General features: G+C 38.6%; 1 protein-coding gene across 2 annotated transcripts in view; it reads right to left on the bottom strand.

Annotated features, from left to right (window-relative positions):
- Nucleotides 1-723: 723 nt before the first annotated feature.
- Nucleotides 724-27519, bottom strand: part of DNAJC13 (DnaJ (Hsp40) homolog, subfamily C, member 13) — a 49067-nt gene continuing 22271 nt past the window's right edge. For both annotated transcript variants that reach the window (XM_009579800.1, XM_009579801.1), the window contains 34 exons: nucleotides 27397-27500; nucleotides 27163-27322; nucleotides 26038-26100; nucleotides 25600-25701; nucleotides 25341-25445; nucleotides 24737-24939; nucleotides 24180-24264; nucleotides 23529-23683; nucleotides 22523-22568; nucleotides 22149-22303; nucleotides 21310-21511; nucleotides 20442-20557; nucleotides 19517-19595; nucleotides 18781-18916; nucleotides 17472-17656; nucleotides 16816-16890; nucleotides 16503-16622; nucleotides 15432-15611; nucleotides 14365-14532; nucleotides 13631-13744; nucleotides 13175-13291; nucleotides 12432-12609; nucleotides 11229-11320; nucleotides 10800-10899; nucleotides 10253-10327; nucleotides 9981-10093; nucleotides 9388-9557; nucleotides 8991-9033; nucleotides 8117-8290; nucleotides 6884-7063; nucleotides 6491-6631; nucleotides 5861-6004; nucleotides 4948-5047; nucleotides 724-1593 (listed from right to left, as the gene is read on the bottom strand). In XM_009579800.1, coding sequence (XP_009578095.1) covers nucleotides 1496-1593; nucleotides 4948-5047; nucleotides 5861-6004; nucleotides 6491-6631; nucleotides 6884-7063; nucleotides 8117-8290; nucleotides 8991-9033; nucleotides 9388-9557; nucleotides 9981-10093; nucleotides 10253-10327; nucleotides 10800-10899; nucleotides 11229-11320; nucleotides 12432-12609; nucleotides 13175-13291; nucleotides 13631-13744; nucleotides 14365-14532; nucleotides 15432-15611; nucleotides 16503-16622; nucleotides 16816-16890; nucleotides 17472-17656; nucleotides 18781-18916; nucleotides 19517-19595; nucleotides 20442-20557; nucleotides 21310-21511; nucleotides 22149-22303; nucleotides 22523-22568; nucleotides 23529-23683; nucleotides 24180-24264; nucleotides 24737-24939; nucleotides 25341-25445; nucleotides 25600-25701; nucleotides 26038-26100; nucleotides 27163-27322; nucleotides 27397-27500 — 4278 coding nt within the window. In that variant the 3' untranslated portion in view covers nucleotides 724-1495. The remainder of the gene's footprint in view (nucleotides 1594-4947; nucleotides 5048-5860; nucleotides 6005-6490; nucleotides 6632-6883; nucleotides 7064-8116; nucleotides 8291-8990; nucleotides 9034-9387; nucleotides 9558-9980; nucleotides 10094-10252; nucleotides 10328-10799; nucleotides 10900-11228; nucleotides 11321-12431; nucleotides 12610-13174; nucleotides 13292-13630; nucleotides 13745-14364; nucleotides 14533-15431; nucleotides 15612-16502; nucleotides 16623-16815; nucleotides 16891-17471; nucleotides 17657-18780; nucleotides 18917-19516; nucleotides 19596-20441; nucleotides 20558-21309; nucleotides 21512-22148; nucleotides 22304-22522; nucleotides 22569-23528; nucleotides 23684-24179; nucleotides 24265-24736; nucleotides 24940-25340; nucleotides 25446-25599; nucleotides 25702-26037; nucleotides 26101-27162; nucleotides 27323-27396; nucleotides 27501-27519) is intronic.

Genomic DNA, 27519 nt, shown 5'->3' with positions numbered 1-27519 from the left:
CCTGGTCATAGAAGGAGATCAGGTTGGTAGGAGATCACAGCATGCGCACCATCAGTAGTTCTACTTCCTATAAAGATAGGACAGTTGCTTTTCAACTTATACAGGGTTGATCAACAATTAACTTAAGGATACAAGTGTTTACTTCTTGCCTGAACAAACAAAGCCACCCTAGCATAGTGATCGAGCATGGAGAGAAGACACCCTGTTTGGCTCAGTCTTCAGGATGAGACTGCAGCCAGTTCTGTCCTTGAGCCTACAGCCGGGTGTTCACCTGAAGGGTGTTCCAGCTAAAGCTGCTGAAGTCAGTCAGGGTGGTACAGTTTCAGAGCACCTACAACTGGAAGCTTTCCACAAATAAGTTTCTTACCTCATATCAATTCGTTATACCTAAAAACATGATTATAATCTCTTTTGAGAAAGCAATAATTATTTTTTATATTTCCATCCATCTTAGTTTCCTCTTGCTTCCTGCCAAGAATGTTTCCTAGGAAGTTGAGAATGTCAGCCAGCCAGTGGCTGAAGTGCATTTCAAATACAAAACAACCTGCACTGTGCCAGTATGTGTGGTTTCCGAGTTCTGCTCCAGGCTGTCAAAACCTGCACAATGTGTTTTTCCAAGCAAGAATGCCCAGGAATCCTATTTAGCCCCACTTGAATTAAGGTCTCTGACCACCCTCATTTCCCACACCTTCAAAGAACAGCTACGTAAGACCACCACCTTTATCTCATTAACAAGGCTCTTAATTCCCTTTATTTTAAAATTTTATGTACATATGAATGATCTGTATAATGTACACTCAATATAGAAAGTTTTTTATATACTGGATAATGTATAGAACATTTCACAATTACACTAATTTCTTACATAACATGTCAACTTTAAGGGTTTTTTTGCTGAAGCTTTGTCAATTTGGTCAAGCCAGTTATACATATGAATGTCTAATGCTGTTTGATCTCAGGAAGAAGATGATGTTAATGATTAAGGACATCAGTGAACTGGTGCAGGGACAAACCCTTTGCAAGTCATGTTCAATGGGAGTGACCACATCAGACTGGGAAAAGAAGGGATGCCCTTTTGGGGGGGGGGTCGGTGAGGTCAAAGTGATTTTAGCCCAATTCCTCTAGACTGTAGCTCAACTCCAGTCATGCTAATTCATAAAATATAAAAACTAGGAAAGTCTGATTCACAGTCTTGTAAACAAATATAAACGAACAAAATGTGCTTACATACAACAAGAAAAAAATTCTTGTGTACCCATTTCAGTTGATCCACAGAGTGCTTTCTTGTGTTACAGTGTGATAGATAGAATCACTGACTTTTTCCTAAAAAAAAAACCAAAACCAAAAAACCCAAAAACAGTCATAGAAAAAGGAATAACACTGTCATTAAACACTTGGAAAGGCAGTAAGTTCACTTCAACATGTTGGAGGAAAGTGCTGTTCCTCATCACTGGCCAGTCTGCCTTTCTGTCTCTTCCACAAGGATTTCCAGTCCTTAGCTGACATCTCCCACTTCGTGGTCTACTGGGGGTGGTACGTTGGGCATTACAGATGATGTTGTCCCTGCAGTAAGGTAACCGGCAACTCCAGGGCCTTTCAGAAGAAAGCAGAATATTGGCGATTAGTTTTGATTCTAAAGAGTGATTAAACAGCTTTATTTCCTCTGGTAACACTCAAATACATCTAAGTCAACCAGACACCTTAAACAAGAATATTTAAGAGTTTTCATTTAGATTCTTTGGAATCTAGGAACACTAGAAATTAAGGCATCTTAGTCCACTAACTGGAGTAGCTTGTGGAGGCCATTCTCGGACTTGCTCAGCATTTTTTATTCTGATATGCCAAATAAGTTACAAAAGAACCCCAACCACCAGCATTATCCATCTCACCTTCCACCATGGAAATGGCAGTAAAGAGGCAGTGGCCTTCCTTTGCTAAGGAAAGGACCTGCTGCAGAAGTGGAGTGAGTTCAGGCATGCATTCCACTACTGGGCTCCACGTTTATGCTTTCAGTGTTGCAAAAGGTTTTCCCAGCCATGTATTTAAAGGAAGCTCAATGGGCTGCCCGGTGAACAAGCAGAACTGCGTTATGCTGGTCTAGGCAGCTCTTTGTGCCTTCAGTTAGAAAAATAACAGCATTCTTGGGATACACAAACTCTCTATCGGAGATACAGAACTCCTTACCATTAATAAATCACTGTCGATTACCATAGGGGCAGTCAGTTTTGCCCTGCAGACAAAGCCCCTCTCCCTCAAAGCTTGGAGTTTAAAATTTAATATAGAAACTTTCAACAAATGCAATAAAAACTCATGTTGCAGCATGAGGTGTTTCAACAGTAACTCTTATCAGATTAATGACTGTAGAAAACTGCCAACCCACAACATGTTCCTGCATCAATACAGTGACCAACTTGGTATAAGACCTTTAGCCTACACCGCTAATCTTCAACATGGCAAGTTCTGCTGGGTCCTTTACTCTCCCCACTGAAGTCATCCTCATCAAGTTCTCCCAAATTTACTATCCCTTCATGCCCCACCTTCCCTTCTCACACAACAGCCTGGAGCCAGAACATCAGAGCATTGTTTGTCTCCTTGCAAACAGTCCCACACTACTACTGCAAGCAAGGGAGCAAAGCAAGCAGTGCCTTTGGTAAAAAAAAAAAAACAAAACACCACAAAAAGCTCTCTGGTCTCAGAAGGGGACTTCTCTTTGCCAGCCTATCAATGGCACCTGCCAAGAGCCGGACCCACTTTTACATGTCCTAGTGCAAAAATTCCACGAGTTCTCTTGTCCCTCAAACTTTTCCATTATGGAGGATTCCTAACATACTTCAAAATTTTAGTTCATCTGTAGTACCAGCAAGAATCAGCCACTGCAGTTGTTACATTTCTGCTCCTTCTGTGCTTGAAGAAGGCAAGTTTATCGGTGTTCTGCAGTCTGGGACCACACATTTGTTACAGTTCTATGACCATGCATATTACTTGGAATGCAGCAAGTGCACGTGCATTTTGCAAGATGGTATCTACCTGCTTTAGAGAGCTACACAGAAGTTAGCAAGCTGCCTGGCAGGGCAGATCTAAAGCCCACTTCTCAGGTGAAGGGGACTGCTGCCAGTTAGAAGGGAAGGAGAAGAGACACCTGAGGGAAGAGAAATAAGCAAGGGAAGTTTCAAGGGAAGTGCAAATAGCAAAGCGATTTGAAGCAAGACATAAGGCAGAATACAAGATAAGGCAGGTTAAAAAATAAAGCTTGTAGTTTGGTTTCTGTCTATACTTTGCATTTGTACAGCATCTTCATTCTACATTTGCAAGCACTTAAACATTAGGCAATTTAAATAAGCACAGGCTTTAAGGCAATTGGATAGCTATGCTGCCCCCAGTCTCAAGCCTGACAATGTCTGGTATAGTTTCGGTTCTTAGCCAGTAATCAGCCAGCATTTACTTCATATTTCTAATTTACAGTATTTATGAAATACCAAGTAAATTCAGTACCAACTGAATCAAGTGTTCTTTGTCAAAGTGGCATTAAATGGTGCAATAAACAGAAAACAACTGTTCAGAGCTAAAGCACTGAGTTTTTCCTGTGTGGAAAAATGCATCAAGTGCTGTAATATACCTACACTTGAAGTATTAAGCATCTGCTTCTAGAACATCTAATTCCTGACTTGAAACGCTCTTGCTTCATTTTCTCAAAATATATGCTAGTATCTTGCAAGAAAAACTTTCCTCTCTATATGGCCATCTAATTTATACCTCATTGATTCAGCTACACTCAAAAGCTTTACCAAGATTCCTACATTGGGTTACATGAGAAAGTTCCATGCAGCACACTGAAGTGTTCATATTGACCTGACAAAGGGCTTTAAAACCTTACCTGGGAGGCTAAACTTTTAAGACCAAATGATTGTTCAGCTGATTGCTATTGAGGAGTCAGAAGTTTGCACCACATGTTGCTTTAGACAAAGTTTGCTACAATGTCATTACTTAAAATATTTTCAGATACAGCAAGTAATCGGTGACAGCGAAGTTTTGGACTGTGATACAGCAGAATGCAGTCATTAAAGATGTGTCTATCAAGTGCTGCACACGAATGAAGGAAGAACCAGAATTTGATTTGCTATGATGTTACTGTTCTAGGATTATGCCCACACTGTGCCATTACCAGCAAGGAAGTTCACATCAGTTGATCTCTTTTGTGTGTGCACAGCACACAGCACGCACAGCTAGAACGCTCTTCTACACTGCTAGTGGGACTGAGATGGCACCCCTGGGGTGCCATTTCAGTCTTGGTGGCACCAGCAGGGGACTCACCCAGGGTGCACCACAGGTGCATTCAAGTATATGCCGCAAGCTCCAAGTACAGGCACAAGGCCATTCCCACCAGAGAAGGGCCCAGCCAGCGCACCGAGTCCAACTGGAACGTGGCCTCACCTCCGAGCTGTTAACATTCAAACTGTTCCAATACTGCAACTACATGCCTAACACTAAAGCAGCACAATTCACATGACAGTTAATACAGAAAAAGTCTAAGTGATTTTGAAGAAAGTTTAATCCTCCTCCCCCAACCTTGGCAAACGATTTTTTCTAGAACTAAAGTATACTGATCCTGAGAAAGCATGGAAAGTTACTGTCATTCATTAGTTCTGATTACATCTCTGTTTTATCACTACAGGGTACTTGCAAGACTTGCCAGTGTCCAGATTCCATTGCTTTGATATTTTAGAAGTAGGTACAGCAAAGATTATCCAGAGAAATACATTCTCAACCACAAAAAAAAAGTTTTGCTTTCGATAAGTGTTTTAAAAGCTCACTGTATTTTTACAGCATTGCATGTTCAGGCCACATGATGGCACTAGATCCTGAGGATAAACACTATCTCGAGTCAAGTCTGACAATTAAGTAACAGTTCAGTATGATTCAGGACATAAATAGGAAAGGGTTGCTAACCTGTGAGGTATCCTGCTGTTTGCGTCTCAGAAATGAACAAGTCATGTTTCTGATCCTTGAAGGCACTCCACACAGAAGAACGAGACAGAATTTCATTTACCTACAGTATTTGAAGAGATTAACACAGTGAGCAAGTGACATTTAACGTCCTAAGGGAACAAACTCATTTTCTAGAACCAAACCATTCTGAAGGGATTACCAAATAGTATGGCAGTAGTTTAGGCTGCGATACAGAATCACGCATTTCCAAGGAGACTGTAGCAACTTGCTTTTCCATTTGAATTGTGCGGCTGAACCCATAATGCAGAAAGCTCATAAAAGAAAAGTCATTTAGCAGCTTGACTTTCTCCCTCATTCCCCAGTTAGGTGACAAGGAAAAGCAACCCTGCAAGCAGCCACTTGCCATGCATCTAGAGCTGAGGCAGAACAGGACTTTTCCTGTACTATAGCAAGATAGGGCCAACTTGGAAGAAAGACCTATCCCCAGTATCCCTCCCTTTGAGAAGTTTTCAACACAAAGGTAAGAGACAGGCACCCAGAACTAGTATATACCAACTTGAATATACATCCTAACACCACTACAGTTGTCTACAACAGTATTTATCCAGGGAACAAAAAAGCATTAACATTTCTCACAGAAGTTCTGGAGAGTTGTCAGTAGAAGCCTACAAGCTTATAGAACATTTCTGCACTTGGGATTTATCTTTTTTTATTAGTGCTCTTCACATGCATTGAACCAATGACTTCACCACAAGAAAGAGATGGAGACATTCCAACCCATAATGATTTTGTAGTTACATGATGGTAACATTTTAGGTGGAATGATACACAACAGCCATAAGATTAAACAGGGATGTTCGGAGTTTGATCTTCCAAGTGTACAAAGCCTAGGGAAGGACTTGTCAGTACTTACCTGTTCTCCGTACTGCAGGCTGCGAGACATGGATTTCAGAGTTTTAACAATCTGAGCTTTTGTTGCTGATGGGCTTTCCAGGTTCTCAAGACCAATGCCTTCAAGCAGCTTTAGAAGGTAAGGGACCAAATCTGCTTTCAGAGCCTGCAGACATACTCAAATGAGTTGTCTTAACATGGACTAGGAAGTTCCACACAGATATGTTATATTACTAGCATTAGTGTGAACCAAAAGTGCCAACAGCTATTACTAGGTATGTTTAGCGAGTCAATTTTTCCTGAGCTGTATAAATACATGTAAGAGAAAGCAAAGATACCATCCAGCAGTTCTGCTCTGTCTAGGTGTAAATGCAGTTGAATTAGCTGGCATTCCTACGTTATGCTTTCTCAGCAGACACAACCCAACACTATCCTATGCGTTAAGCTTCAATACTCGGGTAGCATCCTTAAACAGGTCTGCATTTTGGATAAAGGACTGACTTCCAACTTCTCCAACATGAAAAGCACATTAGTTAAATGGCTTCTGGGAAGCCTCCTGGACACTGAAGTTGAACAGTACCTCTGTTCTTATGAACAGCTTAGCCAAATATAAAAATACCACGTTTTTACAGACTGAGAATATACTACTTACTTGGGCTACTAAGTCATTTTGTTCCTTCTGAAACATGCGATTAAGTGCTTCACAGGCTACACCAATTATATCCGATCTCTTTTTCATTCCATTCATGAGGGGGCTAATGGTCTCTAGTGATGCCATTGCTCGAACACAAAGCTACAGAGAGACAAAAACATCCAGAGTACTTTATTTTATGCTAAGCTTGACGGTTATGGCAGATATAGTCAGCCAAGACCATAAATTTATCAGTGTCTTTAATCTATCAATTCCCCATTAATTAGCAATAAGTCCCTGCTCATCTGATACACAGTGTTTATAGAATAATGCCCTTCTAGGAACACTACTAAACAATACAAATAACTCCAGTTATGCTTGTTTCTCCCCTTGAGCATTTAAATGATTCAGTACCTCATTGTCAGACAGTATGTGTATGACACGAATGGCACTTTTAGGAATGGCATTGTTCTTGTGATTCATAGCTTGGATTATCTTGTGAAGATGACCAAGCGGAGGAACTTGATCAGCTAGCTGAGGCTGGGCACTGAACAGGCACACAGTTGCTGTGGTAATGGTTTCTAAAGTTTCCCCCTGCAGAAAACCAAAAACCAACAGAAAATACAATTCAGTAAAACTTAATGTATCACCATAATAATAACATTTCTCACTTGCTCTGCATTATATTTTTTCCCCTAATGCTTTTATCATGTCACTTTGCTTTGAAATTGTTAAAACAAGAAGTTTAGAAAAATGTGATCAGCTCCAACAGCAGCAGACATTCACTAGTTTCATGAACACAAATCACAACAAGTTTCTAAGCTCTATTTCCAGTATCTAGAGAAGCCAGTGTCTGGCTGCAGCCTCTGTGTGCTCGGTGGAAGCATGATAGCACAGATGTTTAGGCTGACCACCCGAATGCCTTAACAGGTTCTGCAGTCTGTGCAGCAACACTCACCACACTTGCTGTATTCTGTGTGCCTATACAAATTGCTATCACATCTTTATTACAAAGATGCGAGTTTTATTCAATGTGCAAGTTAGTTGCCTCCCTGCAAGGCTAACCTAGAATCTGTCTGAACGCTGTTTAAAATTCAGTTATCAGTAATATCATTAAGTTTCTGACTTGAATATTGCTCTCATTCAAACTGTAACTGTGTTACACTACTTGTAACCACTTGTAGTAGAACTACTTGTTCTACTGTGTTACACTACTTGTTAGGTGGGAGCCTTGTCCAGGTCACGTAATTTACACCAGAGTAGGAAGTTAGTCTTGCAGAAGGACACTAGAAGCGTCAAGAGCTGAAAATTTTTAGGCAGTGTAGTACAAGTGCCATTTTCTTAGGTTGGTCAGTCATGGAATAATTAAAGACACTCCATTTGTTAAGCCTCATCTCTAACACAAAAGAAGCCTCTAAGACTTACTGAAGCTAGTTCTGTGGCTTCAGGGACTTTAAGAGCACTAACTCATGTTCAGAAGTTACCTAAACATATCTACAGGCTTTTACAGGCAGTCAGAAAGCAGACAAAAAATATCATTCATTTTGGGAAGAAAGCGTGAGAATCAAAGTTAATCAGGTACTAAAAGACTAGTAGATTAAGACTGCTAAACAAATTCACAGAGCAGAATCAGAAAAGTCATCTTACATGGGGGTTACTTTTCTCCAGTAGTTCAGTAAACTTTTCCAACAGTGCAATGAGAAATTCTCTTGGTTTCCGTAAAACCCAGGCCGGCTGGGCAATAAAAATCCTTAGGAAGACTCCCCCCACTGAAAGTTCACCTTCTGCCTCACCATACACCACAGCAAAGTCTTCAGGCAGCTGTTGAATTGTAAAGTAGAAGGAGTTACTGGCAAGGGTATTTGTGAGAGCTGTAATTGTTTCTCTAACATCATGACACTAAGTGGTAAGGGTCACTGAACTAACTATTCTCCAAAACGGAGCTGTGCAAGATCAACAAACACTTCATCTTGAGGAAACATGAGGTAAGAAGTGAGAGTAGAAAGAACAGTGCAGGCAGTACTACTACAGTGGACTTTTCTTTCAAAAAACACAAGTAACTGGGTCTACAACTATACTAGTGGTAAACACTAGTTCAAGAGAAGTACCAGCAACAACTGATAGAACAGCCCTTTCCTTTCTGAGACTCGGTGGCTTACTAACATTCCTGAATATTTACCAAGAACAAGTTTACTACAGCTATGTAATAAGTGACAAGACATTTTCCAGTAAACTGGTATTCTCCTTTGTTGCTGACTTTTGATAAATTTTAGAATGACCTGAACTATCAGAAAATTCAGAGTATTACTGGCAAAACCACTGCCAATGAAGTGTCTGATTTCAAGGTACAAGTGGCAATGAAAGCATCAATTCAACATTAAAACAGTTACATTAGCACAGCAGTGAGTTCCTGTTGGTACTTTAAAAGGAAAGGCTGTCAGAGAGTTATACACATGCATATATTATCAGCTGGCTTACAGTCTCCCTAGACGTACCCAAAGCAGAAACAGTATACTTTTACCTTCCAGTTAGTGTCAGGGTTGTCCCTCTGAAGTTTAAAGTGCCTTTAAAAAGAAAGTTAGTTTTAATGAGCAGTAAAAGTAGTAGTCATCTTCCCTACTTGACACCTCAGTCTCCCTCCATTGTGAAGTAGTTCCAGTTTCTAAACCCCATTTTCTCTTCATTGTAACCCCCTCCCAAATCTTACAGCAGTGAGCAAACACCTGGATTGTGTACAAACTGCACTTGCATCACTGAGTTACAGGTGAACAAGTTTCTTTTCGCTGAAGTCTGGCTTGCAAGGATCCTACTTTTTATAGGCAGAGCTCTGCCTGACAGTTCTTCTATAGCAACTCTGGTTTACTGCCACTAAAAGTGTCTCAGTTAAGGAAATACTTAGTCAGTAGGTTTCCACATACTCAAGCATCATTTCTCGAACTGTTGTTGATACTCTCTCCCTGGAGTTATCATTCCAAATTAACTCAGGATTTTCATGAGTTCCCTCAAAGATATGAACAGCAGCTTCAGGGTTGTCCCTCATGGCATCCATGAAGACTCCAGGTAAAAATTTTGTTAGTGTAATTCTAACCTAGAAAGGATGAACAGAATTGACATTTAGTATACCAGAAGTCAAACTAACTGACAGAAAAATAGAGAACTCCAGGAAGTCCAATTATTTGTAGTGCTATAATGCCAACTGCTAGAACACAACACCACAAAATAAAATAGTGCTATCATTTTAAATAGCAATAGCCAATGACAGGTCTGAAATCGAGGTATCTAATGTTAAAGTCATTACAAATGGAAACCAAACTGCTTATAATAGTTACAATAAATACAACTGCTTCTAGAAGTCTGTTCACAGATTAAGAATTAACTATTTTGAAAAAGCCAGATTGCTCTTCACATGAATGTTTCAGTCACAGAAGAGGTTTTTTTGTTCTGTCTTCAGAGAGAGGTTAGCAATATCAAGACAAGAGTTCCAACAAGAGCTGTTGGAACTGATTCTTACCTTTGGACCCACCAGCTTATCTGCAGTCATTTTGGCAAAGAGCTCTGCTGTTTGCGCTCGGACCTGTGGATGAGTTGAGTTGCAAAACATGTCTAATAAGTAGATTAAAGCACCTGTACAAAGAAATAGGAAAACATTCAAATTTTTTTCTGGTCACAAGTAGTATGAATTCACCAATTCCACACTGATTGTTCTGAAGGGAAGAGTAAGATTTGGCCACTGTACTTAAGTCCAGTGTTGCAGAAACATTTGCTTTCAATGTAGTACTGTACCTTTTGCCATGGCCTCTTTAATTATTTTTGTGCTAGATGTCAAAGCATACAAAGTTTCAAGGACAAGTTGCCGACCTGCCAAAATAAAAAGTATTAAGAACTTTGTGCCATATAGACTATTACCTAATCAAAGATGAACTAAACCGATCTTAACAGAAAGCTGTATCAAAACTACTATAAAGCTTATGACAATTGCAAACTTAGGGATTTCTGGCTAAATTCAGTTAGTTAAGGAATGTCAAATCAATCATACATTCTAGTAGGGCGTAAATTCTTAATTAGATGTTTACTACCTAAATTCTTTAAAAGAATTAGTCAGTGAAATACTATGCAATTCAAACACAATTTGAATACCTGCAATTCATATGTTTCAGATCACACATTTAAGACAACAAACAGGTTACATAGAACATTTTTTTTTAATCACCCCCACCGAAATGCTGTTTTAACCTAAAACTCAGTAGATAAGTTCAGCCAGCTGCATTCTAATTAATTTTTGAGTTGGAAACCCTTTGCCTTGCAGGATGAAGAATTATATGGTACATACTTGAAGGTAAGGAATGCAGGAGTGCCAGTAAGTTCGCAAGAACCATTGCCTCAGCAATGTTGTTAACACATTCTTGGTTACTTGTTACTATGTTCACTACCTGTAAACGATCAGAAACAACACTTGATTATATTCCATTCCGGACATTGTCCAGAAAATGTATGTATGATGAAGTCAGTCACCTCGCTGGCCAATATAGCTAATATTTACAATGTTTATTCCTGCCACCAAGTTGTCCTTTCCCCTCAGGGAAGAAGGGAGCAAAGACACGGGCAAGAAGCTATCACTTGCTCCTCCAAGGAGGAACTGACACCTTGGAACCCCAATCCTGATACTTTTTAGGGGCTACTCTAACAGTTACACAATCAGGTTTGTTTATGCTGATTATGTAGAGCATCCAGACAGGGGGGGTTTGGTTTTTTTTTTTACCTCCAGAGCCAACTGCTGCACCTGGCCAGCTCCATGAACACGCAGAAGGGAGAATATCAACTTAAAGTGACCTATGCATTCACACTCAGAACCTGCAAGAGACCAGACAAGTTATTATCTTCGTGTTAGCCAAAGCATTCTCTGAAGGCCTCCCAAGTTCACATTCCACTATACAGAGAGGTGTTAAAGACTACATGTCTGTATATAGGCTGCCACAGTAGTTATAACAGCTCCTACAGGACAGCACCTGCTACAAAATTAGGAAATTATGAAGTCCTGTCTATTAATCTAGATTCCACAAAGTCTCAGGTCAACAATATTTTAAAAGGAGAGGATAATTCCTCCCTGTAAGGCAAGTAACTGAGCTAGTTCTTGAACTACCTAGTTACTTGCATTCTTACAAGGTAACTAAGCAAGTTCAGTTATTTTATTTATCATTGGTTATCAGTACTTCTTGTCTTCAAATACATTTGCCCTTTCTGAGTCTCCCAGCTCAGAGTAGGGTTGCTATCTGCAGCAGTAACAGCTGCATTCAGGGTTATAATCGCCAAATACAGATAAGCCAGTCTGAGAACAACCTAACCACCTATTAGTAGAAGCCACGATAGTAATATTAGTTGCTTTTGGAACTAACATATAATACAGTAGGAAAATGTCCTAATCATTGTCTCAGGCTTTTCCAGTCTGTACATAATATATCTACTCATAAATCTTTGCTGGTATTAGCTACCCATTCTCAAGAGCATCTTCTCCTCCTGCTTTAGTAAGGCCTTGACATGTTTTTACATGTTTACTAGTATGTGGTACTTCAGCTCAAGGGGGTTCTTTTTTGCTTGTTTGATGCAAGGAAGTTTAAAAATTAGCGAAAATTTTTTGAAGAATTACAGAAAGTTTCATCCAGGAGGTTTAAGTCTTCCTGGCAACAGCAGGCTAGAATTAGAGTTAAAACCCAATGTTTCAGAGAAGAAAATAGATAAAGCTTAGATTTCACACAAAACTTTAATACATCTACTGATAATGTTCTCGGGGGGAGGGGGGGGCAGGGGGCCAGGGAGCAGGCCTATATGGCTTATCAACAATGCTAAAGTCTGTTAGCCAGCAAAACAAGCTTTCTTCTTGCTGGAACATGAAGACTACAGAGGTCCGCATTTTTTAAGGTTGTCCACAAGAAATCCTATCAGGGAAGTTCATTTTTAAGCCTACCTGGGTTGTGTTTTATCACATTTCTCAGAGCCTCCAGGGCCATTTCAACTCTCCGTAACCGATCTCCATGTTGATTGGACTCTACTTTCCCAGTCTGTGTTATTGCCATTAGCGTATGAAGATACTGTGCTTGTGAGCCTATGTAATCCAAGAGGCTTGCAGCAAATGCTTTAGGAAGCTTTAAATTAGAGATGAGAGCATTTTTAGCTGTGTTATGCAACAGTATTCACAGCAGAAGAAAGTGTATCCAAATAACTTTTTCTACATTTCACATATCCCTTTCTTCCAGACAGACAGATAGGAAACACTTTTCTACTCTGATCACTATAACATCTGGAGCATATTAACCCTATTTATACCTAAGCATACCCTTAGAAAGTTGCCACTACTTCAACAGCATTCTTAAGGTGTATATTTGTCCATATATACAGATGGACAGCAAAGCCACTAAGCAGAATCATTACCTCCTGGAATTACTGAATAAACCTGCGTCTGTACAAGCTTGTACTGCAGACAAAAGGCATTAAGCCATCCGAAGCAGCACGTCTTATGACAAACTCATTGTTCTTTTCAATTTGTTCTACTCCAATAGAGAGATATCCCATAACATGCTGATCACATTGAAGGAAATTTCCATGAGATTTTGTATTTCCACCATTCTGTTTGCATTAATAGATACTTGAAGAGGAAGAAGCAATATTCCAAATACTAGTTTCAATAGGAAGGTTTTAGCTACGTCTCACCTCTAGTTGGAAGGTAGGGACCTCATTGTAGACTCTAACAAAAATCTCTCCCACAATAAGTTCTTTTGCGTGGTCATTGAAGACAAAGTCAGATCCATAGCTCTTGTCACAATCACCCTTTAAGCAGAGGTAAGCAGCACAAGTTCAGACAGAAAATAATCTTGTAGAAAGTGTAAAGCTATAACCCAATAATGAAATAGACAATACTTGAACACAAAACTTAAAGCTTTAGCAAAAGTCAGAAGCTCAAGACAGATTGAAACATTACAAGAAATAAACAAGCAAACTCTTAGGTTTTTTGTTTTCTTTTTAAGACTACTGAATGAAGAAAGTGACTTAGGAATAGACAACAATGGATACTTGTATTAACTATACCACCATATTAGAAGCACCTGTACCAAAACATGAAATAGTTTAAGAAAACAGTAGTAGTGTTTAAGGTAAAGAGTATCTTACTCTCTTAATCATGCTTTCTTGTTGAGATTCCAAAAACTCAAGTAATTCGGCTCTTGTCCCATTGTTCCAGATCAAGTAGGGGTTCTCTGTGTTACTGTTAAGCATCTTCAGAGTCTAAGAAATAAGGAATTTACATGATGTAACACATTTACAACTTAGTTCTGGATCATTATGCACAGTAATCAGTGTGTTTCATGATATAAATTAATCCAATCTCATGAACAACCAGACCAATTTCATAAGTAGGTTTAAAGTGTCAAGTTTTCCACATACTGGAAAAAGAGTATGTGTAAGTTATTTGGTACAATACAATCTATATTTTAATTTTTCTTTATTCTGCTTCGAGCCACACTTACTTCAGATTCTCCTATTTTTGACAGTGAGCAGCAACTATCTGCAACATCTCTTTGTAGGTGACTTCCTTGGCACCATTAAAGAGAGTAGTTTAGCCTTTGCTCTCTATTACCATTATATCCTTAAGCCTTCAACAATTACCTCAACTTCTTTGCTCCCATATTTGTTTTGCAAATGTTATTCTATAGGGTACTGTTCCTGTCCATAGTGTTTGAGGCTGAAACAGTTTCTTTTCCTTGCAGTTACTCTAACTGCAAAGAAAAAAAATCACACTGCTGTTCCCTGTATCAGCTTGGTCTAACAAGAGTTCAGTATTTTACAAGTGACCAGGTACTCCTTCCATAAATCACTAGAGAAAGTTTTGGCCAACAGATACTTACCTCAGTAGGACTGACAACAGCGAGTTTCCTTGCAATATAGGGTGTCAACATTCCAGCCAAGCTTTTCCTGATCATTGGGTTTTCAGGTGTAGCTTGTTCTTCAGGGAGATATCCTCCAAGGCGACTCAAGGCCAGGAGACTGAGCTTAGCAAGGCTATTTGCTACCTCCTGAAAAATACAAGGACAGTTATAAAAAAATTAGAGCTTACTGAAGAAATATTAGAATGGCTAGAGTTGTCCAACACTTCTGCACCAGAATGAACAGAACTGGTATTCCCTATTTATCTGCATCACTAATTATGCACTGATGTCCAATAAAACACTAGGTGCTGCAGAACAGCACAATATGATTACTGTCTTGTGGGCTAATAAATGCAGTTAGACATGAACACTGGTAAGTAGGAAAAACTGGGTCATCAAGATGAGCTGAAAGCTACAGAAGCTATTTAGTGTAACAGCTTCTGACCAGAACAGTTCCTGCTAACACAGTCAAGTATCAGCATAATAAGCCTTTTATGACAGTGATACAAGAGTTAATAACTACAATAGACTGTTCAAAGCTCATCTCATCCAGTAGCTGAGGTAGAAATGCCATACTTAGAGGGTCACCATTTAAGGAAATGGAAGTGTGAAGCCACTTACATAGCTGTGGGGCAAAGGGACAATATGGTCCTAAAGTAAACATTTCAGGTAAGTTCATGGTATCACTAGACAACCCCTTCAGTTGAGCCTCAGGAAAAAAGGCCTTTTTCTTCTGACAGCATAAATTTACCTTTTTACTGTTCACTGTAGATAAACTTGCATTAAGTCTATTAGAAATTACCGTTTTTGGCAGCTTTAACATTTGAACTCAAAACATGAGCTACTCTTTAAAAAAAGAAAGAACAAAACCCAAACAACAGTATTTACACTACTACACAAAAATCCCCTTCCAGAACTGCTCTGTTAATATTATTGTTCATGTAATTCAATGATTCTAACAGGTATTTGAATACACTTGTTTTATTAATAAGAGATGGCAAGCAACAACTGTTGGTGTCTGAAAGCATACACCTTGTTAATATTACCTGGTGATTCGAATCTTCACTTTTCTGAATACCGCTCTCTTCTAGCGTATAGTCATAGTTGAAGAGGTAACCCAGTAAGTACCACAGAACTCCCGCTTGGAACAAGTGCGTTTGTAGCCAGTAATCTAAGGCAAAGGAGCTAACACACTCCACTCCCAAAGAAGCTACTCGTGGTATGTTCTGAGGGAGGAAAAAAAAAGTTTGCCTTAGTACTTGTGACCAAAGAAAGCCAACTGGCTTCCGTTACCAAAGGCTTAAAGCCAAAACCTGTTAATTCTAGAGTACTTTCTAAGCAGCACAGAGGTGAAAACTGAAGCAGACAGAACAACATCTGCAGTTGAAGTTAAGAGTCTGGTAGCCAAGAAACATGGCTAATTAGTCAGCATCCTTCAAAGGAAGAGTACTTCAATAGTTATTTCATATGATAAGAAAGGAGCATTGATGAACTAGTGGAAAAACAATTCAAGAAGGTAGCAGAGATTCCCAGGTGAGCTTTTTATGGCAATACATGTGTTCTGTAGGGACTAAAGAACAGTCAAGCACCTATAGTCAATTACTATAATCTGGTTTTATAGTCGTCTGTTTTCTATAGTCTTTTTCTATAGTGATCTGTTTTCACATACCCCATATGAAGAGTTCAAGACAATCTTTCCTTTCTTAATTCAAAGTTCAGCATTTATATAACATGAGGTAAGTTCTAAAGAGCTAAATGGCAACAAAGCTTCTTGAATACTGTTCCCAGAGTTTATACTGATTTAGCTTATGTAGGATCTAGCTCTAGTACTTTTATCTGCTGATTTAGAACAGTAAATCAATCAGCTAGACATAAGTCAGTTAAAAGACAAAAGCAGCTAAATCTTTATAGTGATTGCATTTTAAGTCCACTAAATGGATTCAAATACAAGTGTTGAGAACAAGGCAGTAGAATTCTGTACCCCATAATGATTAGCTGGGATCTTACAGAAGGGTTTGATCAGTCTCTGCAATTGTCCTATCTCCCTTAAAAACAGAACATTCCCCTAAACATTTAACAGTTAAATATCCATTTAGGCAAAGGAAGGGAGCTCTTACCTTGCCATAATACAGTAGTCTACAGAGGTCCTTAATGATGTTAGGCATTTCTGTAATCTTTTCTCTGCATTCCTCAAACTGAGCTGCTACACTGTAACACTTACTAATATATCCACATACCTACAAAAAGCAATATTTTGTTGGTTCCAAGAGGAGGGGAAATGCATGTTTACAATCCTATTTTTTTAATATATATAGGACTATATCAATATTTGATATTATACACTTATATTTTTTATCATATGTGTATCATATTATATATATATAGTCTTCTGAGAAGCTGATACAATCAGTTAAAGTTGCTGCAACTTACCTGTACAGACATATCATCTGGTTTACTAGAACGAGTCAAGACTGCTACACAACGATTAAATGCTTCTTGCAATACCTGTGAGGATTGGATGATGCATAAGTTCAGTCACAACAAAAACTCATAAAGGCTGGCAGAAATTAAAAATGACAAACTAATGTTTTATGGCTGAAGGGAAACATTTGACAAAACCTGCCACTTGCTCAAATCGTTTGTAGGGGCAAAATTCCTTGCAAGTGCTGGTACTAGCACTTGGTGCTTTAGAGTTGATAGCATTCTCACATGTGAGCTAATATGCGCAATGAAAAGCTCTTATGCTCAAGTGACTTGTTCACGCTTATCTATTCTTTCACATACAGAATGCAGAAGCTCTCAATAGAGTTTTGTAAAGACAGAGAAACATCACGTGTGGTTTGCTTATCCACAGTTCATCAGACAAGCCTAGGTCCAGAAAGGGGTATACTCTGCAAGAGGCTTCTCCCACTGCCTCCAGAAAAGAGAAGTAAGAATCCATCCAGTAAGAATGGACAAGTGTCTCAACAAAACCAAAAGTGATTCTCAATTGCATCTGATGTCCTATGCATTGAGGATCTAGGATTTTTAGCTGTAGAAAAGTTAAACTAAAAAAAATTTATTTCAGTAAGTTTCTTTCCATTTACCTCAATTCCATTTTCTCTTCTCAGTTCTTCTGCATTTAATGCTGAACAATTGACAGTATGGAAAGCAAGTTCTGTAGCAGCGGGCAACAGAGGAGATTCTTTGGAAAACAAAAGATCATCTGATGTTTCAATAGTAATAGTCTTTATCAGCATAGGATAGCCTGCATACTTGTAAGGTTTCAACTCTGAAAGAGAAACAAAGTCAAAGTTTACATATATGCAGAGTCTAAGCAATTTAAACCACCGCATAACTATCAGTGGAAGATATACCAGATATATAAGGACTAGGAGTCACAGAAAGCCAACACCTGGGAAAACTGGAGCAAGACTGAGTAGTCCACACAATCTGACTCCTTGTCACGTAAGACTGCCCATGCTAGAAGCTGACAGAGCTTCATGGAAAGAACTAATTTAAGATTAAAAATACTTATCTCCAGCTCAGCAAGCTCCCAAGCTCAGAGTCTTCCAAATCATGCTTGCCTGTCTCCAGAGAAACACAACTATAGCTTTGTCTGTCTGTCTTAGGCCAGGATTGTCTAACGATAAGCCTATAAGGACCTTTTCCACTTTGACACGGCAATCATGTTTTAAATAATTATATTCAGCAGCACTAAAGAACACATTTCATCTTGCAGTATGAAGCTTATTATGAGCTACACTAATGTTGTCACTGCCTCCACACAACTGACAGAGCTATGATTGCATATGAGGTTTTTAGTTTACCATTATAATATAACACTTATGTAGCAAAACACTGTTGACTCTGCAAGACTTGGACATGCCAGCAGCTGCCAGCCAGGGACTGTAGCTAGAGCCAAGGGTTAGGGTACTGTAGCTATCTCTCTTTCCCAGTTGGGCTGTGAAAGAGGCAGTGTTGCAGTACGCTCACCAGAGGACCCTAACACTAGTCAGAATTTCTGCAAGATTACACTCACGTTGCTATTAAAAAATGAGACAATCTCATTTATACCCAGAATCTGCCATCTGGGTGACTGAGTACTAGTGAGGACTTTTCTGCGTAGACAGAATTGTAAGTCTAAGTTATATATGGAGGAAGATTCAAACTGATTAGTATTGGTGCAGAGAATTTCAAAAAGCTATTCATGCTTTTTTGAATTAAGTTTTACTGCAGATGAATTTATTTCATGGAAGAAAAAGTCCTATTTTGAAGCCCTTTACCATAGCTACATAATGCTGTGGCAAGCCAGAAACCACATGAACAGAACTCAAGAACAGAGAAGATTAAAACTGACCACAATGGCCACTGAAGAAATGAACATAAAACATTCTTCTGAGACAGCATGCTTACCTTCCTTATGCCTGTTGAAGAGGATGCTTTGAGTTTTCAAGATCAAAATTATGTTTTCTGGATCTGGCCCATCTATCACCTTGGCAGACTTTGTGCATAGAAACTCATATGCTTTATTAACTTTTTCAAACATATCCTGCAAATAAAGAGGAATAATCTTAAGAGTTGCTAAGAACCCCCTAAATTACTACAAGTCTGCAGCATCAGTTCAGATGCAGGTAAAATAAAACATTCCAGGTTATTAGCCACAACACTAGTTTTGTTGCCTTATTACACTTCAGAAACTACTCCGAATAACCTTAAGAACACTGGTTCACAGGTCAGTTTTCTTTTGTCTCCTAAACTCCGCCATAGGCAAGAGACTAAAATTAAGTTAATTCCACTATGATAAAAGTAGTAAGTACAGTTTAATTGATTGTAGGAATGGGTAGAGGATGCAGTCTGTCTTTGAAAGGGAGCAATTAGCTTATTTAGCTCCTATGTAACTCTAAACCAGATGCTTTCCGAGATGCGGGTTTGACCTGATTACATCAGTTTACTGTAGAAATCCTAATATTCCTTGACTGACATCAGTTAAATTACTCATCTGTAGTATTAATCTGTATTCTAGTATTCATCTAGGACATAGCTTTTAAAAGGGAGAAAGAAAATTTAAGTGGACATTTCAGAATTCTTAATACACAAAACAGCTGAATTTGTCCCCACTTTATTAACACCATAAGTGTGTTGTACATACCCTGCCTTCTGGATTCTTGTCTGGGTGGTATTTTTGCGCCAGCCTGAAATAAGCTTTCCTGATCTTGCTTTCATCATGCCTATGAGAAAACAAGTCCCATTACATTGAGTAACATCAAAAAAACAGAAAAAACAAGCCTGGATTCTGACAACAGTACTAATAGTAACTGCAATTAAGTGAAAACTACAAAGCTCTCATATCTCAGTTTGAAAATCCTGCTTCATCAGCTGACACTGAATGCGGGTAATCATGTGGCCACAGAAAAGAAAGAAATTTTAGAAAATATTGTAGTACCTCTTGTACTGAGTATACTAACCAGAAGGTGCTCAAAGTCCCTGATTCTTCTAAATGAGGAGTCTAAATGAGCTGTAAGTGGTAAAAGTTAGTAGTTCATGATTTCTAGTAAGTGCACTGTTCTTGACAGATAAATACAAAAGTGCTGTCAGTTCTCTTCTAGAGGCCTGAAGTCAGAAACCAGTGGCAAGATAGGAGGTAAAAAATCCTAAGGATATTATCACCAAGAAAAAGGACAATATTTGGCAGGGTGAAGAAGGGTTAAAGAAACCAAGTTCCACTTTGAACATATTCAAATTCTGCTATATTCTTTGCTCACTATGGTTGAGTCTAATGCTTGTCCTGTAAAACAGCCTCGTGAATGCTTTGAAGCCAAGCTCAAGGCATTTCTTCCCCAGTTTCTGTTTATCTGAACACTTTACAATTATTCTCTCAAACACTGGAGTTTGATTTTCAAGCTTTGTTTCTTTTTAGATAAAGCAATCTTCCACTGCGAAAGAAGCAGGTGCTAGACATAACTGAACTGGTACCACTAGTTGGTTGCAAGTACTGAGATAAGAAACTTCAGTTTGTTCAGTGTACAAAGCTTATGTAAATGTAGATACAACTTTAAATACTGCAAACAACTTACTGGCCTTGTCCTTTAGGAAGGTTAAGGACTTCATAAGCATCATCTATTGACATGGTAGGTGGCTTCTTTTCTACCTCCTTCTTCCAAGCTTCTAGTGTATCTTTCAACAGTTTAACCTAAATAATTGCAATTTATTAGTGTTTCATTTATGCTGACACCAGTACACATCATCTTTTTTAATAAAGTGCTGCTTTATTAATGAATTCTTATCACCCATCACCCTAAGTTCAGAGACCTAATCCTTTTACCTTTAGTAATTATGGTTCCCTCTCCAGTTCAGAAGCAATTAAGACTTTGCTTCACTGCAGTGCTATATTTTATTCAAGATAAGAGCACCTTAAGATTAAAATGTCTATGTAAGAGTCACATTAGAAGAGGGAGAATCACTTAAGTGATATGCAGTTCACATCTTGATACTACAAAAACTGCAACAAAGCTGCATGAATAAGTAAAGCTGCTTAGACAGATCTAGACCATAGACTTGTACCAAAAAACTCACCAATTCAGTTAATGTACTGATACCAAGTTAGCCCAGTTTCTTATCCAGCGTGGAAAAGAACCCAAAAGTGAGGATTCCCCCCCAAATCACTTGAGGTTCATTGAAACACTGCTTGAAGTTTCTCTGATGCTTTATTTTGCTTTTTTAGTAGTCACCACAAAGAGGATATACTTAACATGTGGTTGCTATACAGCATGAAGACTATTCTGCTTCAAGATAAAGAAGTGTTTAACATATTTGCTTATGAACTGAAAGTCAGGATCAATCAACAAACCTAGCATTTGATTTCCTTAATTTTTGTTACAAATCCCATTTTTAGGACTCTGAAAGGTCAAGAACTAAATGAATCCTAAAATACTTCTTACTTACTGGATCTTTAATTGGCCAGTCTGGAAATCTGAGTGTATCACAAAGATGCTTGAGGTAATAAATATTACAGAACAGCTCATTTTCCAGTTGTGGATAGTTGATAACTGGGATAGGACAGTATTGGTAGAGTGCTCTTGTATTGCTTTGAAGACGAGGGGTGAAGTCAGCAAGATGAGCAGCAATCTTCTCTATCATAAGACGCCTAAAAGTTACAAAGTTTGGTTTAACACTTGCCAAGTAGTCCTCAATCCTCAGTGACTGTACAAGTGTGTTCAATGATTTATTCTGAAAAGATTTTCCTTAGTAGTTTCCCACATTTCAGAAGGGATTAAGAATAGGATTCAGTCCTATTCTGTTATAAAGCTATTTCAATGCCATGAAAATTAGTTTATTAAAAACTATGTAAAGTGACATTTTGTCCTCCCTCAACACCTCTTTATTTTTTGGGAGACCCTAAAAATGTATTGTAATATTAAAGGTGTATCTCCTAGATAGACGCCGGTAATAAATGAGTACAGTGTGTATAAAGCAGTCCACATAAATAGTGAAGTCTCCACTCATGAAAGGAACTTAATCATATGATGGAGGCAGATGTGAAGCATGTTGTCAGATGTTCAGGGAAATATTCCCCTTCCTGCTGCCAAATCCACTCCCCCCCGCCCGTTATTTTTGATAGAAGCAGAGGGCAATGCAGGACACTGTCCTTTGCAGAAGGCAAAAAAGTAATGAAACCATGGAATCCAGGTATTTTCAGCATTCTGTAGAAAAGTCAAAGACAAGACCTTTTCAGCATGAGATGTAGTTCAGATTTATTTTTCCCTCTGACAGAAAACAGTTACCTCATTTCATTGCTCCAAATTGCTTCTGGAGTGTCAAATTCCCCAAGGAATATCTCAGAAAATTTTTCCGGTTCATAGTTTTCTAAATAACACACCATTGCTTCAGGAAGAATATGTCCAAGTATACTTCTTTGAACTATATCTTGAGCTTTCGTCTACAAAAGAGATCACACCGTCATCTCAAAGATAATCTGAATTCAGTCTTGCTAACCAACATGAGATCTAAAAAACCTTCCCCCTTCTCCCTTACAGTTCTTAAATTCTAACTCTTGAGAACTTAGAAAAAGAACAGGCATCAAGTATTGTTACGACAATTACAGGTGGTCTGGAAAACTATTTGGAAACAGAGGTAGTTACTCTTGCAATCTACTCACTTCTTCAGATTTGAAAGCTTGTTTTGTATGTGTGTATTTCAAAAACCTAGAAGAGAAACAGCAGTTATTTTCTGGTTAATTGATACTTAAGGCACCCTTGAAAGATAAGCAGACCAACATAGTCCTGCTGGCAAGTCTCATACATTTACTTCAAGATAAAAGAGTAACAGCAACAATTGAATGAATCTCTGTACAAAGTCCATCAAATCCTTGGGAACTCCATCAAGTTAAGCATTCCCATGTTATAAGTGTTGCCTTATGTTCATCATTTCAGTTTGAAAGTCTTGCTCCTGACAGCTTGTTTTCTCCACACGCAGAAAAAAGAAGCTGATAGAGACAAAGACAACCCTTCCCTACAAACCTCTCCCTGCACCATTAGATCATCATTGCAGGGATGAAACAACATGATCTTACGCTAACTGCTGACAGTCCTGTTACACTCGTCATCACGTAAATATGCAATCATTTCCCAATGCATTTTGCTATAGAAGAGACTTAACTGGAATTGTATGATAGCTTTTTATGAACTATTGAATTTAGAGGAGGAGTACTGGAATGAACTGCAATAGCCACCTGCATGTGCAGTGCATCTTTGTCAGGCAGTACAGACTGATTCAACTGTTTTAGGCTTCAATACTGAAACAGGCTATTAGATTTTTCCACCACTTTTGATAGCTGCTTACTATCAAAAACTACATTAGCATATCAGTAGCCTATACTTCTATTCTTTAGTGCCTGTAACAATTTGTTCTTCTACAATAAGCCATGCCTACTTGTACTGTTAGAACTATATGATCAGACATGCTCTCGTTCCCTCCCTGGCAGGGTCATAAGCAGTTCACTTTTTTAGTGACTGACTAACCCATGTGGAAGCGATTCTTCTAGAGTGTGTTTGCTTGCAATCTCATGTTGGTTCTAGCAAGCCACACTCCCTAGAGCATTTAGAGCAGCAGTCCTTCTGAGCATGACTGGTTAAGTGGTATTTTTAACTATTCTTTTTCCTCACCTTGCAATAGGAAGTACATTGGAACCGGTGTACATCATGATAAAGAAGAATACTCCGCTCAGATAAAAACGAGGTAACTGAGGGTTATCTTGCATGACATGAAACAACAATATAGCGACTTTTTCCACAAGGATAGGATCAAAAGTCAGTAATAGCTGAAATGAAATCAAACACAAGCATTTACATTTGCTGCTTGAACAGTGCAAGTAACCTAGCCAAAACTGAAGTTTTAACTAATTCAGTATTGGGACAAGCCAGTAAACTTACAAGAATTTCTGTTAAAGAATACTTCAGCTCAAAAATAACATGTTCGAATCACAGAATGTTTAAAGTTGGAAGGACCCCTGGAGGTCATCTCGCTGAACCCCCCTGCTCAAAAGCTGGGTCACCTAGAGCTGGTTGCCAAGGACCATGTCCAGATGGCTTTTCAGTATCTCCAAGGATGGAAATATTTATTAATGAGATACTGGCTGAAACAACATGAAATTTGTAACACCACCCAGTGAAATAAACAACTGCTTGTCCAGAGATCTGCAGGATGTTACAGATGTCATTCGATGTGTTTGTCCCACTTGAAGTATTCACATGGGGAGGATGTTAGAGTAAGTCAGACTTTTACTCATTTAGATACATTTTTGAAGAGTTGCTTACCTGAGTGATATGAGGAAGGCAAGTACTATCTGACAACAGCCTTTTCACTCTAGGCAGAGGTCTTATAATAGCATTGTCTTGATCCCTAAAAAAAAATAAAGTGGCACAGCACTAAGCACACATGTGCCTTTTCTCTTTCAAGAATGAACAATTTTATTAAGCTGTAAGTATCAGGCTATTGAGATCATATTCAGTGTCTTTTTTTGTTAACTTCAGAGTTTGTTGTTAGACTTGGTAAGTGTGGTTCAATGTCGTGCATTAAAGCAGCTTTGTTTTTAAGTTAATCAAGAGCCTGCCTGCAAGAGTAAGACTACACCGCTGTGCATTAGAAACGCATAGCTTGTGCATTCATTCTTGCAGTCCCTTTCACAACATTAGTATTGTCTCATTTACAAACACTCTATTTGCCTGCAGAATTAATTATTACTATGTTAAAGGCTCTTTATACAGTTCATTAATGTACTACTTGGTTTCTAAGAAAAGCTTTAAGAAAGAATTTATGAATTTATGTGTCTGCCAGAGAAAGTTAACCACTTCTGCTAAAAATTAGTGTTTACCTGCTGGGAAAATATCCACACATTGTGATAAGCATGTTGAGTACAAGTGTGGCAAGGTCAGTCTCATTCAACACAGGCTGGCCACTGGCAAGCAAGCACCACTTCAGCTGAGGGATGACCTGTAATGGTCGCCAGCCATCCATACCTTGAGCCCAGCATCGTGTTTTTGAAGTTAGCTTTCCACTGTTCCATAGTTCCTGCATCTATTACAAAATTAGAGATTGATTTAGTTGATTCAGCATTCAGAGCTACCTTTGCTCCTAAACATTCACACTCAAGACAATCTTTTAACTGCTGTATGGCAGCCTACTATAGTTGCATAAAATTCCAAGGTATTTATAACTCTGCCAGGAAACATGAAGTACAAGTTGACAGATTAATTGCAGCATAATTGGGGCATGGAGGGGTAGGCAGCCTTACCAAAAAGGCTGTGGTTCTTGGTACAACATCAAGTCTCTTATCTAGCTTTAATCCTTATTTAAGAGTTCCTTTGAGGATATAGTTTAGCATTGTTTACAGTTTTCCCCTCTCGCTGTTTGAAACACACCCAGTCACCAAGATGAAAATAATTTGTCAAGTTTGAGAGTTTGAAGCTGATAGGTACCTCTTGAAAGCTATAAGGACCACTCCTTTCTTTGTCAGCATTGCCAAAGTACCATTCTTTCTCACTCTCCCTCTTCATATCAGGTGCCGCCTCAATCACATTGCTCTAGAAGTTGATGTTTATAAGAATAGCTTTAGCTTCGGTGCAAATATCACATTTCTACAGGAAATGTGAAAAGGACATTGATTTTTTTTTTTTTTTTTTTTAAGAATTGTCCTTTTAGCAAAGCAACATAAGAGTAATATGAAAGGCCACATACCTGCAGAGGGACTGTAGCTCTGCTTGTGTGAAGATGTGCCAGAGTAAGCAGATCTACAAGGATTCTAATACCATTTGAATCCATAAGGTCCTTCACATTTTTCTGTTAATGGATGAACTGAGTTAACAAGCGTTTTCTAGATAAGAGTTGTTACAAGTACTGAACAGTTTTATTCAAGCAAGAAGTGACCATGAGAAAAGTCGAATCATTCTCTAAAGCGACTAGAACGGTACAATCACCACAATACCTACATGTTTCCTTCAGCCTTCTCACCAGTAAATAACAACTACCACATCCCAGAAAGCTGTATCAAACATTGTTTTAAGGCTTCCTCAAGACTTGAATTTTTGCTCAAGTTTACCCTGAAAGACTAGTTCAGACCATTTTATACAGCTGAAAGACTGATAAACTACTGTTAAGTGTACATGTCCACCTTACCTTATTAAGGATCAGCTTGTTGAGAAACAGTATCAATCTGTCCCGCTCAAGCCTATCAGTGCACTATTGCAGCAGAAGAGAACAAATTAGTATTTGATAGCACATACTAGAAGTTACCTTCAAAAGCCAATACAGTTGCACCTGCAAAGACCCATTTACATTTTTCATGCCCAGAATAAAACTGCAGACAATATATTAAGTGTCCAGTTTCATGCACAGCTAATAAACGTAGCTTCCTGTCACTGAGGAGGAAAGGCCTTGTTGCCCTCCATCCCCTTTGTTGCTCTAGGTCTGACACTCAAACCCACTTTTCTGCTAAGTTTATTGTTCTAAAGGGACAGTGTTTGGATTCCCCAGTAAGCTATTTAACAAAAATAGAAGGGAAAAAGAGATTGCTTTTAGCCGGTGTATAGAATGGGTCTTTGATGTTACAGCTCTGGTGAAACTATCAAGACTCAAGGCAAAATAACAAGAGACTGTATTTGTTCAGTTTCACTTACAACAGCCATATCTAAAACCCATCCTGGTGTTAGCAAAGAATCCCTTCTTCAGACTGCATGGAAATGTATTTTTGCAAGCTGTATCAGTGGCCAGACAGAACTTAACAGACACTTAATATATAAAGTAGTTACCACTAAAAATCTAATCCATCACATGTGCCCATCTAAGGCTACCATTTCATTAAGTCTGGGGCTGTTGCTACTACTCTTGAAGTCAGTATTTAGAAATAGTGTGACGTGGAACAAGGTTCTCCTCTTAAAAACCTTTATGCTTCGCATTTTTCAAAAGCAAGCACAAGATTAATATCACACGAAGTTCCTTCACACTATTTCTGTACAGCCTGGAAACCTGTTAAGGCCAACAAAATGCAGATATAAAGAGACTAAGAGAAGTCTCTGTAAGAGAAATACCTTTATGATCAGCCGTTTTTTTAGTGAAACTTCAACTGAATCAAGGGGAGATACTAGGAACACTTGGTGACAGCATGGAAAAACAGCGTTCGTGCTGCAGCTTCACGTTCTGTAAAACCAAAACTCGGCTTTCACAGCAACTTGAAGGATCTGAATGTATGTTGGACTAGCTGTATGTTAAGTGCTGTATCAAGTAATTTTAAATAATTCTTACCCTTTCTAACATCCCAACAATGTACTTAGTATCAGAAAATGGTCCTATTTCTTCATGACATCTTCCATAAACAATGGCCAATGCTTGCAGACATAAGCATTTCATATTCACTTTTGGGGTAAGCAAGAAGCGATGGTAGAGTTCATTGAAGAATTCATATCTAAGAAAGAAATGAGATTTTAGTGAAGAAAACAGAGACCTTGGGAATGAGATAGGATTTTAATAATGTCTCACGATTTTTTGATTGCTCCACTCTCTTCAGTTTCATCTTCTTCCAGTAACAATCTTAAATAATAATCCCCTATTTTTATTTCTTCAGAAAGGCACTCATATTTTACCTGTAACACAGAACAAGTT

The sequence above is a fragment of the Fulmarus glacialis genome, unplaced genomic scaffold, assembly GCF_000690835.1.
Source record: "Fulmarus glacialis isolate BGI_N327 unplaced genomic scaffold, ASM69083v1 scaffold20616, whole genome shotgun sequence".
Lineage (NCBI taxonomy): Eukaryota > Metazoa > Chordata > Aves > Procellariiformes > Procellariidae > Fulmarus > Fulmarus glacialis.
The sequence above is the reverse complement of the archived record's forward strand: the minus strand, read 5'-3'. Positions and strand labels throughout refer to the sequence as shown.